Below are 13223 nucleotides of genomic sequence, written 5' to 3' on the forward strand. Positions count from 1 at the left end.
ATCAATGGCCTGTTACTTACAATGCCATCACACATCCTTAACTGGCTGACTCAGGTTGAATCCAGCATCTGGAAGGATTGGCCACAACTCATCACTCAGACAGCTGCTGGTCCTCCATAATAGATTGTCTCCAACTAATTCTCTTCCAATCACAGTTTAAGAGTCCAGCATAGTCCCATCGATGACAATCACAGTTCGGCGCGGCTTAGGCTCCCATATGCCGAGCAACAAAGCTTTGATAAGAAGTTCAGCTGCCTCGTCAAACCTTATCGTTCACAGAGCTACTGGTATTGACAAGAAAATCCCCCTGTTGCCTTATCTTGTGTTTTTATTATAGAGATGGAGTTATTATTTTCTCCTAGTTGGCTCAGGGATTTGAACCAGCAACCTTTTGGTTACTGGCCCAATGCTTTTAACTGCTAGACTACCTGCCACCACACAACAATGGCCTCGCCCTACCTGCTCGCTCAGAGACTCTGCATATGAAACATGCTGTTGTATGGATCTGATGCTGTTGTTGTGCGATTTATGAATTATGTGGACACATCTCTATGATCTACACTGTAAGGCTCAGTAGTCTCTGCACTGTCTGAATAAATGTATTCATTTCTCGCACAAAAACAAGTCCCTGATTCATTTAGTATCTGTCAGATTCACGCTGTACAACATTTAAAAGTAATGCTCGGGTGCATTTGGCTTTCAATACACATCGATAGATCTGATTTAATCAAGGCTTTCATCTTTCAAACGCAACTAGACCTGGTAAATCGCCATCAGTGGAACATTCCAGAAATAATAAACACCGGCGTTCCAAGCTAAAAGAGCTCTGATGTTATCAGTGTTTAACAACAATAACAGAGCTGTGTCTGATATCAGCACCGTCATCTAGATGAGGTCCACAGACTGATAGACAGACCGTTTTTTCCCCCCTTGGTAGAGACTTCCAGGCATCTAGCAGTGCTGATGTCCAGAGAGCAGTTTTATTTCATTATTTTCTAAGCAGGCGTCACCCTGTCATGGCCGTGTGTGTGTGAGATCCAAGCTGGCCATAGTGTGCCCACCCATCCATCTCTCACTCCTCCAATCACAGATGTTTTGAATACCAACAGACTAGATTGAATTAGCTGCTAATTAAGTCTTGTATGTGGAGGGTTAAGTAGAGGACTGTAGTTACCCTGGCGTAGTATTTCACAAAGGCTGCCTTCTAGTGGGCCTTGGATGGTGGGTGAGAGGTGGTGCCTTTGTTGAGAGGGGTACCTGGGCCAGTGGAGTCAGAGCAGAGATGGCTAATAATGAAGTGGACATCAGATGAGTGTTCATTACCTATAGCTAGATCTGTATGTCCTGTCTCTCTGCCTGACATGTCATTTTTCTATTCTTAGTTTTTGCTCGAAAAGCCACTGTCTAAAAGCAATTACCATTGTTCAACTATTGAATTGTTGAAAAGGATGATTGGATTTGCACTTTGACATTTTGATCGGTTGGTGTGATTTTTATTTGATCTTTTGGGTCTGTAGGTTAGCGCATTAAATGTGAGTTATAGTCGTAGTGCTTCAATTTGTAAGTAAGTCGTCGGCCAAAATGGGCCAAAAATAAATCCTGTTGCAAAATGCTTTTTATTCATTGATTGAAATAGCAGTCGATGTAAATACGTTTGACCGTCATGCTTATCTGTCCATAGGTTCATTTGCATAATTTAGTGACATTAAATTGGCCTTTTGTGTGTCGATAGTCATGTATCATATTTATCCAACACAAATATCACACGCCCAGCAGACAGAGCCTGTTTTGAGAAGGACTTCTCCTGCAGCTACTCAGCTGGTTGCTGCTGGAATAAAACATGTCTTTATTATTCCATTCATTGTGCAACTATTCTAAATGCAGTCATGTGTGTAAAACAGTTTTGGTGCACGATTAAAAAGAGATACTATTTTTATTTCTCAACTGGTAATTGAAGCTCGCCTCACATTCACCATTCAACTGCAGGCAACAGGCTATCATTGTGTCACCCACCACTTTACAATGTGAGCTGAAGGCAGTATGTGTTTAGAAAATATACTTAATGGTTTGAAAGCTGAATGTTTTATTTCATATTATGAGGCATGTCTTACCTCGCTTCAAAGTAGCCTATATGCTAAATCCTACCACGGAAATGGGAGGCAATTATTTTATAAAGACTTCATAGCTGGTGCGTGAATGTCGGGATGCTTACAATGTATCCTACTGTACCATTCTGCGTGCCAGTTATGATTTTCAAATGCGCATTTTCGTGGATGAGCTTAATTTCAATAATGACGTTTTCATTTTTCAAAAACATTGTCTGTGTGGTTAATCATAAACATAAAAAAATTCAACTGATGCGAGATCACCAGCCTCTGCCGTAAGGACACATTGATACACTGTGATCCATTGGAGGTTAAAGAAATTATCACATGGAAATCATAGCTTATAAACCAATGCAGGAGTAGGCCTAGAACTTCCATTGCTCTTTCACGCTGAGGATTGGTGATTATCAAGGTGGAGATTGTTGGAAAGATTTTTTTAAATAGCTTACTGTGAGGAACTATAGTTTTGAAATACTCTGAGTGTACAAAACATTAGACACACACACAATCCATGTCTCAACTGTCAAAAAGCTTAAGTCTTTCTTTAACCTGTCTCCTCCCCTTCATCTACACTGATTGAAGTGGATTTAACAAGTGACATCAATAAGGGATCCCAGCTTTCACCTGGATTCACCTGGTCTATATCATGGAAAGAGCAGGTGTTAAGGTTTTGTACACTCACTGTATGTAATGGGGAATTGATAAAACATTTCTTTTAAAGGGCGAACAATTCACACAGTGAAAGCGCAAGAATTGGCAGAAGACAGCTGAGCCATTCTGGAGAGAGACTCGCCTATATCTTCGCCAAACACCCCTTGTCTCAACATTTAAAATTATACTCGACACATTATCTTCACACATATTTTAGATGCTTTTCACTGACGGCCGCAACTCAATAATCAGCTAGGCCTATTGCCACGCAGGCTTCCTGAATAGACATAGGCCTATTGCCACGCAGGCTTCCTGAATAGACATAGGCCTATTGCCACGCAGGCTTCCTGAATAGACATAGGCCTATTGCCACGCAGGCTTCCTGAATAGACATAGGCCTATTGCCACGCAGGCTTCCTGAATAGACATATGCCTATTGCCACGCAGGCTTCCTGAATAGACATAGGCCTATTGCCACGCGCGCTGCCCAAATTGAGGGCTTCCCAAATAGTCATAGGCCTACAAGCTTGCGATTTGAAACAATCAACAGCAATTTTTTAAATTAAGGTAATGATCCTCAATTCCTCTGTGGCTATGTCAGGCTTTCTGGTGAAGTATTTTGAATGATTTTTATTTATTTCTGTATAGACAGGATTCATTATATACACTACCATTCAAAAGTTTGGGGTCACTTAAATGTCCCTGTTTTTGAGAGAAAAACGTTGATTTTTTTGTCCATTAAAATAACATCAAATTGATAAAAAATACAGTGTAGTCATTCTTAATGTTGTAAATGACTAATGTAGCTGGAAACCCGCTGATTTATGGAATATCTACATAGGCGTACAGAGGCCCATTATCAGCAACCATCACTCCTGTGTTCCAATGGCACGTTGTGTTAGCTAATCCAAGTTTATCATTTTAAAAGGCTAATTGATCATTAGAAAACCCTTTTGCAATTATGTTAGCACAGCTGAAAACTGTTGTCCTGATTAAAGAAGCAATAAAACTGACCTTTAGACTAGTTGAGTATCTGGAGCATCAGCATTTGTGGGTTCGATTACAGGCTCAGATTTAAATCTCTGTTAGGAACTTGAAAGAGGGGGAGTCTAAAAATGCAACAACTAGGATGGGCTGCTAATATGACTGGAATTGTGCCTTTGGCTCTGGACAACGAAAGAAAGTTGATACGAAAATCAATAGAACAGGAGCGAAATGACATATCAGTGGGTCCAATAGGGAAGTACATGGAAATACATTTGCCAAATGTACACTACCGTTCAAAAGTTTGGGGTCACTTAGAAATGTCCTTGTTTTTACGGAATCACTATCAGGTGCACTGTTTAGAATAGTGATTTACAGCAAATTGCATTTAGGCAAATATTTGAAAATGATGTTTTATTGGCTGCTTCATTACATGAGTTACATGTTCTGTTAAGATGCATTACCATAATCTAAGTGTGATTTCTGTTATTCTGAGCACCGTGGGTGGATGCCCTAATGGGTTACTCACCCAATGCATGTGGGTCCGGTAAATTTCTCAAATTGCCAGTAAATTAAAATATTCCCGGTCACATTGTCCGGACTCTCACACCCCTCCCCTCTCTATCACAGAGTGAGTGCAGCATTCAGCCTCTCGTTTACACCCTCATTCACTCACTCCATCTCAGGCGGTGTGGAAGCTGTGCTGGATTTTACCACTCATCCGTTTGCAACGGAATAGAGTAGGGAGTGATAGAGAGGGGAAAAGAGAGAGAGGGAGCGGAGAGGATCGGCCATGGGGCAGTTGTGTTGCTTTCCCTTCTCCCGAGCGGAGGAGAAGATCAGTAAGTGTGTGTGTGTGTCTGTCTTATGGTTTGCATGTGGCTGGGACTCTAAATCAGATCTATAGGAGAAATAAAGGGGCTCATAATTGTATTGTGTGTGTCTAAGTGTCCATAATTGTGTTTGTATTGTGTGTGTGGGGGTAAGTATGTGATTTTGTGTGCGTGTGTACTTGTATTTGCACTTTAGGTCTCATCTTGGCATTGCGGAGGAGTTTACAGTCCAACACCGTGCACATGCCATAAATGTGCGTGCTCCTGTCTCTGTAACTAGTGTGTAAATGTGGACTTGGGGCTGTCTGTCAAAGTGACAGTTTCTCTTTCTAGAGCTGCTGTGTGCTAACAGCCTCTCCAGCAATGGACATTGCAGCACTCTCAGCACTGGCAGCTCCCATGCTGCCAACCAATTAATTTTTCATTTCTCAAGACATTTTTATGAGTTGGTCCAAAGGTCTAGCCAGTCTGGCAAAGCTAGGTTAAATTGGGATGTATTTTTTGATTTGGCAGGATTTTCTGTCTGCATTCTTTCTCTGTCTCCAACTCTATGCAGCCCTTTCTCTGAAACACTGCAGTCAGAGAGCTTGCCTTGTTTTGAGAGCCTGTTTGCCCTACTTCTAGCTAGGGGGTGAGGGGGAGTGAGAGAGGGAAAATAGAGGGAGTGAGAGGGGTGAATAGGTTTGTTGTAAGAGGTCAGATGCTTGTTGGGTGATGACTGACGTCGCCACCCCTCGTGAGCACAGCTGGGTGCGAGAAGCGTGTGCTCGTTTGGCCGCTGGCTGGCCGTGTGAATACTGTATTTTCCATGGAAAAAGGGGCTGTCTTTTGTTCCACCGGCACAAACTATGAGCCCAGAGCCTCTGACAACCCCGACAGGGCTACATAATGGCTTTGGGATTTTAAAAGGCAGCATGGCGGAGAGGGGTGGGGTGGTGGTAAGAGGGGGGGATTGTACCCAGCTAGAGCTGATCGGTATGCCTGTCCTTCACAGTGCAGTTAGCAGCCACTGGAGGAGGAAAGCTGGGGGAATGACTCAGAACAAAGACACACACACAGAAAATCAGTGCTAGTTGCCTTATTTGTATCTGTGATACAATTCTCATTTCAGTGTGTTCTACGCTGCATCCATATTGCGAGAGAAACCTTGATTGGTTTCTTGCTATGGCCTAATGGCATTGTTGTCCTGCTTATTGCTGCCTGTCTGCACTCCTCTCTGTCTGTCATTCTGCTTGATTTTATGCAGCCACTGTGCCCTGGGGAAAGAGGGCACTCCTTTTCTCTCCTGCCATTTGTTCTTTACTCCGTCTCATACTGGATGTTTTATTTTTTTAAATTTGATTTCACCTTTATTTAACCAGGTAGGCTAGTTGAGAACAAGTTCTCATTTACAACGGCGACCTGGCCAAGATAAAGCAAAGCATGTCTCTCTATCACACACACAGCCTTTGCTAACTTCGTTAGGACAGATTGGAGCTGAGACCCAATGACAATCTTGTCAGGCCACCAGGCCCCCTGGCGCCTCATTTCCCTCAGATGACCTGGTGATTTAGGAGGAACTCTCCTCTCAGGATCTCTCTAATGGAGCTGCCGTTTCCTCAGGAAATCCCTCCAGGCTGGCTCCACCGCACAGCTCCCCCTCCCGGGGATGGAGGAAAACAACTTAAATTTCTGGCATTTCTAATGAAATGTCTGGCCACGAGTGGAGGAGAGAGGGCAACAGAGAGACAGACTGAGTGAGTGGTGTTCGATACCTGCATAGTTCAATACTCTCAAACTCATTCTAATGCTATCGCCATGATTACGAGAATGGGTTTGGGCTTCCCTCGTCTCAGTCCAAATGAAAAGGTGAACCACTTCTCTCTCTGATACGCCCTGCTGGCCAGCTCTTAATCTGTCAGCCTTATCTTACACACTATTGTTGGTGCTGATGGAGCATTTACTGCTCTCATAAGGTTGTGCAGCAGCTAATGGAATAGAGTTTAGCCTCTCAGGCGGCTCAATATTCTAGTTAGAGTGGAAGAGAAAAAGTCTGTAGTCTATGATGTTCAGGTTTGGTGTCAGTCAACGCAAAGCTGTCTCTAGGTGTGATGTATGCATACCTAGAAATAGAATGACTAGTATATAGTTCTATGGATGTATGCATACCTAGAAATAGAATGACTAGTATATAGTTCTATGGATGTATGCATACCTAGAAATAGAATGACTAGTACATAGTTCTATGGATGTATGCATACCTAGAAATAGAATGACTAGCATAGAGTTCAATGGATGTATGCACAACCTTATATGTATTGTACACTGTGTCTCTGTTCTGAGGACTTCCATGGTTCAAAGTGCACTCTCCTGCCTTGATTGAGTTATGTTTTTCTTCACACTTCTGATAACTAACTTCTACACGTGTCACTAATATCACTAATATACCGGCACACACTTTATTCTAATCTTCACACTGTAGGTAAAAAAAAAAAAAAGTTATTACTTTGCAGTCTAAAGAAAGCAAATAATTTATCCACCTTTGCTGTAAGTATTTAATTAAATGTCTTGGAGATGGAGACTCATCCCTAAGAGAGAATAATACACTTAATCTTTCTTAAACTGACTACTTGATTCTGTAACACAGTGGTCCTCTGAGTACAAGACCATAAAGCACCATAAATCTAATGTGTGAGGTATTTTTGAGGTACTACTTCAAAATGAGTGTTGACATTTATCAAACTCAAAGCATTCAGTACTGCAATCAAGGTATCCTCTGTCAATCAATTAAAATATTTATGGCCAATCCAAAAAATGAATACGCTAATTGCCACACAATCTCCTCTGATTGTGAGAAATGGAGTCTGATTTAAATTGAGAAGTGCTATTCTGTTGCTAAATGGCTATTGTTTGTCTTGCAGATCTTTTTCAGAGCGGGCCTCGGGCTGCTCGGACAAGTACGTGCCTCTCTCTCAGTGGGCTCTCTGAGGCCCAAAGCACCATTTTATTTAATGCACTGTATTCTCCCTGACTCCCTCCCTTGACATGTTATTGTGTAACTAGCTGACTGACTCACAAACACTACTGGAGCAACAGCATGAAAGAGTGATAGCAGTGTTTGTCCTGCTTTAGTCTCAGCTAGCTTCTCAGTGTTCTCACTGTCAATACCCAATCCCCTGTCATTCTAATGCACAATCCCAACTCTAACACACTGGCAGACTGTCACTGATACAATAGCTAACAAGAGAACATTACTGCAGCCACTGAATATCTCATGCAACTATAGCCACAGTAAATTCACAAATTCCCTTAGTAACAGGTCACTTAATTTCTCAAATGTACTTCCCAGTCTATTTGTGATTGTGCTTTGATACTGTATGATCTTACCATCACTACTAACTGATTAACTTTGAGCCATGAAGCGCTTTTAACCAAGGAGCTTTTGTTGTGTTGACAGTAGGTGACACTGAGCTGGAATAGAGTAATATAGCCTAGAGCTGCTAGGCTGCATGGTGTGAGTGGTAACAGGGTAGTGACGCTAGCTGTTGTGGTGTCGTTGGTTGTATAGGTGTCAAGAGGGGTCCGGAGCCTGACGATGAGGAGCTTGTGAGCCTGAGTAAGAGGCTGGTGGAAGACGCCGTGCTGCTAGCCATGCAGCAGTTCATGGACGAGACTCAACACAACGGGGCCGCGTCATCCGACCCGGCGCGGCCCTCAGACAACCTCAACACTAACGCTGTCAAAACAACCGACACCAGTGCCAGCAGCAAGTGACCACAGCTAATTCCCCCAGGCAGCACTGGACACTAACCAGTCAGGCAGGAACTCAGGCAGTCAGCCAGCCAACCGGCCCAGGAGCCAATGGGCAGTACTGTTACTGGATCAAGCCCAGTTGAGGTGTTTTTACTAGAGAAGGAAGAAAGGTTTTGGGGGCAAAACTCTCGATTGCGTGTGGAATCCAAATGCAGATTTTTTGTGTACTTGATTTTGTGTACCTGATTGTCACCAATGCTCAAGGCAGCCTCGCTCCACACAATCCCTCCTGTCATGTCTGTCAGTCCATCTGTCTAGTGTGGACCTTTGTTCATTCTTGTTTTATCTGTGCCCTGGGAGAAAGAGTTGGCCTTCTGAAGGAAATTTCTGTTCTGATTAATATGCTGCGTGAGGTGTGGGTCGTTCCAATGCTCAGAGTGGAGCTGACATGTCACGACACACACTACAGACTGATCTTGGTTAGGTTAGGCTGTACCTCGGCCCTCTACAAGGTGCAGTCAGTACAAAGACATTCACCGTCTTTCTACTAAGCTAAAACAAAATAGCACTACAAAAGGAACTGCAACTCAAAAACCTGAGACCAGGGGAAATGAGCTCATCTATGCAGCTAGACAATATGCTGTGAACTATGTTTACATGATCCTGTCTCATGTGTGCTGTATGTGGCTAAAACTTGAAAAGGTAAATGAAGAGTGGGTCCCATGTGCTACCTGTGGTAAAATATGCAAATTCAAATATGACAAAAAGGTTGACCTACCAGAAATGAAGATCATGTTAGGTTCGTGTTTGTTTGTTTGTCCCCTGTAGGAGGGGCTGGTGATGCAGCAGGCCTGGTTAGGAAGGCCCGGTGCACACACAACCGGTCTCTGTCTCAGAAACTACAGGACATAAAGGAGCATCTATCCCAGCCGGCTGTCCGAGCTAGCATCCGCTGGGAGATCTCTGGCACCTGACTGAACACTCCCAGCTCCCACCAGCAGGGCGGAGACAGCACCAAGGAACTACAGATACTGTAGTAGGCTAGTGTACTACACACAGTAGATAGATACAGTGCATTCGGAAAGTATTCAGACCCCTTGACTTTTTCCATATTTTGTTACGTTACAGCCTTATTCTAAAATGGATTGAATGTTTTTTTCCCTTCATCAATCTACACACAATACCCCATAATGACAAAGCAAAAACTGTTTTTAAAAAGTTTTAGCAATTTTATAAAGAATTATAATAACTGAAATATCATATTACCATTAGTATTCAGACCCTTTACTCAGTACTTTGTTGAAGCACCTTTGGTAGCGATTACAGCATCGAGTCTTCTTGGGTATGACGCTACAAGCTTGGCATGCCTGTATTTAGGGAGTTTCTCCCATTCTTCTCTGTATATCCTCTCAAGCTCTGTCAGGTTGGATGGGGAGTGTCGCTGCACAGCTATTTTCAGGTCTCTCCAGAGATGTTAGATCGGGTTCAAGTCCAGGCTCTGGCTGGGCCACTCAAGGACATTCAGAGACTTGTCCCGAAGCCACTCCTGCATTGTCTTGGCTGTGTGCTTAGGGTTGTTATCCTGTTGGAAGGAGAACCTTTGCCCCAGTCTGAGGTCCTGAGCGCTCTGGAGCAGGTTTTCATCAAGGATCTCTCTGTACTTTACTTTGTTCATCTTTCCCTCGATCCAGACTTGTCTACCAGTCCCTGCCGCTGAAAAACATCCCCACAGCATGATGATGCCACGACCATGCTTCGCCGTAGGGATGGTGCCATGCTTCCTCCAGACGTGACGCTTGGCATTCAGGTCAGAGATCAATCTTGGTTTCACCAGACCAGAGAATGTTATTTCTCATGGTCTGAGAGTCCTTTAGGTGCCTTTTGGCAAACTCCAAGCGGGCTGTTGTGCCTTTTACTGAGTGACTTCCGTCTGGCGACTATTATAAATACCTGATTGGTGGAGTGCTGCAGAGATGGTTGTCCTCCTGGAAGGACTATCCCATCTCCACAGAGGAACACTGGAGCTCTGTCAGAGTGACCATCGGGTTCTTGGTCACCTCTCTGACCAAGTCCCTTCTCCCCTGATTGCTCAGTTTGGTCGGGCAGCCAGCTCTAGGAAGAGTTTTGGTGGTTCCAAACTTCTTCCATTTAAGAATGGTCCATCATTCTGTGATGACCACTGTGTTCTGTGATCGGCCACTGTGTTCTTGGGGACCTTCAATGCTGCAGAAATGTTCTGGTACCCTTCCCCAGATCAATGCCTCGACACAATCCTGTCTCTGAGATCTACGGACAATTCCTTTGACTTCAGGGTTTGGTTTTTGCTCTGACATGCACTGTCAACTGTGGGACCTTTATATAGACATGTCCAATCAATTTAATTTTACTTTAGTTTGGTGAATCTTTTTTATCTCTATTTCTTGCACTGCATTGTTGGTTAAGGGCTTGTAAGTAAGCAAGTGACAAATAAGATTTGATTTTGAATCAAGTTGTACGAATATCTCAAGGATGATCAATGGAAACAGGATGCACCTGAGCTCAATTTTGTCTCATACTGTAAATAAAGTATTTGTTTTATATTTAATACATTTGCAAACATTTCTAAAAACTTGTTTTTGCTTTGTCATTATGGGGTGTTCTGTGTAGATTGATGAGAAAATATTAATTTAATCTATTTTAGAATATGGCTGTAACAAAATGTGGGAAAAGGGAAGGGGTCTGAATACTTTTCTAATGCACTGTACCACAGAACAAACACAACAGGAAGTGTACACATTTTTCCGTGATTACTTTTATATATTTTTAAAGAAAATGTTTAAATTTGAAAAGAGTAGAAAGAAACTAGTTGGGGGGAAAAAAAGCACATTGTGAATTTCAGTTTATTTTTATTTTTTACATGCTTTTAGCACTATGCTTAAAATACCACTTACAAGTGGCTTTAATAAAGACAGAGGCTATTCACTGCAGCTTGTGTTATGTTTTTGTTTATCTTTTGCATAATTTCACCAGAACCTTAATATATGCTTTGTGTCACAGATGTGTCATGGGATGCTACAACATTGTCTGCTGCCTTGCTCATGGTCTCAACAGTCGATGTTGTTCTGTATACCAGGTGTGCTGGATGTCAACTTCTGTTTGTGTATCATGTCTAGCCACAATGAACAATACAAAAATCATGATATGAAGATTGATTTAAGAGTTTGTTTCCCATGTGGTTCAGTGAATCTGAAGCCATGGGGATGTGGGTTTTAGATTATTTGTTTTTATTTAACCAGGACAAGACCCTTGAGGTTAGAAACCACTTTCTCAAGGAGGACCTGGGATCTATGGTGTCTATCTTGGGCGATGGGAAGGTTAAAGGCAAAGAGCTCTCACTCTTAGGTGCTGTGATGGAGAGCCTTGTGTAATGCACACTGCACCCTTATATTGGGATTTCCTCGCAGCAGATGGGTCAGTGACTTCTTCTTGTATTTTTAAAGCATCTGCCTCTAGCTGTGTTTTTCAGTTTTTTACTCATATGCTTCTATTTTTGGTCTTCGCCCTCAAAGCTCCCGTTCGCCTCAGCTCTGGATCCATCTGCCAAAGCAGGAGGAAAACACAAAGGAGTGCACAGCGTGAGCGGATAAGGATTGGCAGGCTGTGGGCTGAAACTATACTTATCATTTTATGAATCTCTGGTGCTGCCTGCTCCGATTGATACACGCTCTCTGCCAGAGCCACTACTAAACGGGTTCTTCGGCTGTACCCATAGGGTTTTACATGGAACCCAAAAGGGTTATCCTATGGGGACAGCCGAAGAACCCTTTAGGAACCCTTTTTTTAAGAGTGTAGTCTTCTCTTCAGACCAGTCTTTATCGTCATAAACTCCCCTCTACTCAATAGCTCTCAGTATGAAATGACCACTGCATTGAAGCCATTGGGTTGTTCTTGAATTGTGGAGGTATTTTCATCCCTTGGCTTTGTAATCATGAAAATGTAAAGACAATTACACATCATACATGTTTTTGTTTATATTTTACGCTGTTTATCAATGATAAAACATAATACAAGTCCTTTATACTGCAAAATTATGTTAGTGCAAATTGTCTTGTGTAGAGTTGTGAAATGTTTTGGGGATTTAGAGATCTATTATTTAGAATTCTAGAAAGTCAACAAAAGTATTCAATATATTGTATAGATCAATAAAAACAAAAGGCTATTAAAATAGCTATTTTCAGCTAGTATAATGTCTGTCCCTCAGTTTTATGTAATTGGTGTTACCATCTTGAAAATCACAATTCTCTCCAGTGGAAAACTATCAGGGGAGGGGTCTATATTAAAGAAAATTGTTAGCTAATCACACCCTTTTAATGGCATAATTTACATTGTTAATTGTGTCTAAAACTGAAGTGTCACTTGGTTTTCATTTAAATGAAGGGAAATAACATTATTTAAGTGATCTGATTAATAATTTTGTGTAAAGGATTTTTAAAGGGTTAACCACCTTAGATTTGACCATCTGTGGGCTCCATTTAAGAAAATACCCAACTTAAAATGTCTTGTTACTACTGATACTAGTGACACAATGGTAAAAACAAACATGTTAAGTCATTCAAGTGGAACTGACAGCGTTTGAACTACTTTGCAGATATGAAACAGACAATCATATCAGTCAAAAATATCAAATTCCCAGTTTATGCTACAAAACCAACTTCATAACAGGTTTTAAAAATAGGTATTGTTTGCCTCAACATTCCATGATGTACACTAAGGCATTGTTGGCAGAATAGATTGATTCAGTTTAATGCATGATTAATATAATTCACCAATACATTTCTTGGTAGTCCCAAACATATTGCTATCAGGTTGTAAATCACAACTGGTCTGATACATTGTTTGCTGCATCCATTCAGGATGCACTGTTTCAGTTTAAATGGCT

General features: G+C 42.0%; 1 protein-coding gene and 1 long non-coding RNA gene across 4 annotated transcripts; both read left to right on the top strand.

Moving 5' to 3' along the window:
• The first annotated feature begins 3783 nt into the window (after nucleotides 1–3783).
• On the top strand, nucleotides 3784–9795 carry LOC123723884 (A kinase (PRKA) anchor protein 7). 2 transcript variants are annotated; one of them, XM_045695676.1, is made up of 3 exons: nucleotides 3784–4582; nucleotides 7474–7509; nucleotides 8121–9795. In XM_045695676.1, exons 1-3 carry the CDS (start codon nucleotides 4534–4536, stop codon nucleotides 8324–8326), a joined length of 291 nt encoding a protein of 96 aa, XP_045551632.1. In that variant the 5' UTR covers nucleotides 3784–4533; the 3' UTR covers nucleotides 8327–9795. The 2 variants fall into 2 exon arrangements, with proteins under 2 accessions (XP_045551632.1, XP_045551633.1); XM_045695677.1 differs by lacking the exon at nucleotides 7474–7509 and having other exon boundaries at nucleotides 3785–4582.
• A 452-nt stretch (nucleotides 9796–10247) lies between these two features.
• Nucleotides 10248–12641, top strand: LOC106571363 (uncharacterized). 2 transcript variants are annotated; one of them, XR_006759164.1, is made up of 3 exons: nucleotides 10250–11417; nucleotides 11581–11755; nucleotides 11854–12641. It is a non-coding gene; the product is annotated as an uncharacterized lncRNA (long non-coding RNA). The 2 variants fall into 2 exon arrangements; XR_001320917.2 differs by having other exon boundaries at nucleotides 10248–11755.
• Nucleotides 12642–13223: the final 582 nt, after the last annotated feature.

The sequence above is a fragment of the Salmo salar genome, chromosome ssa15 (genome assembly GCF_905237065.1).
Source record: "Salmo salar chromosome ssa15, Ssal_v3.1, whole genome shotgun sequence".
Taxonomy (NCBI): Eukaryota; Metazoa; Chordata; class Actinopteri; order Salmoniformes; family Salmonidae; genus Salmo; species Salmo salar.

Coding starts and splice junctions, on each gene's coding strand:
- LOC123723884 (XM_045695676.1), top strand. CDS start 4,534: ATGGGGCAGTTGTGTTGCTTTCCCTTCTCCCGAGCGGAGGAGAAGATC. Junction 4,583..7,473: donor CCGAGCGGAGGAGAAGATCA/GTAAGTGTGTGT, acceptor TTTGTCTTGCAG/ATCTTTTTCAGAGCGGGCCT. Junction 7,510..8,120: donor GCCTCGGGCTGCTCGGACAA/GTACGTGCCTCT, acceptor TTGGTTGTATAG/GTGTCAAGAGGGGTCCGGAG.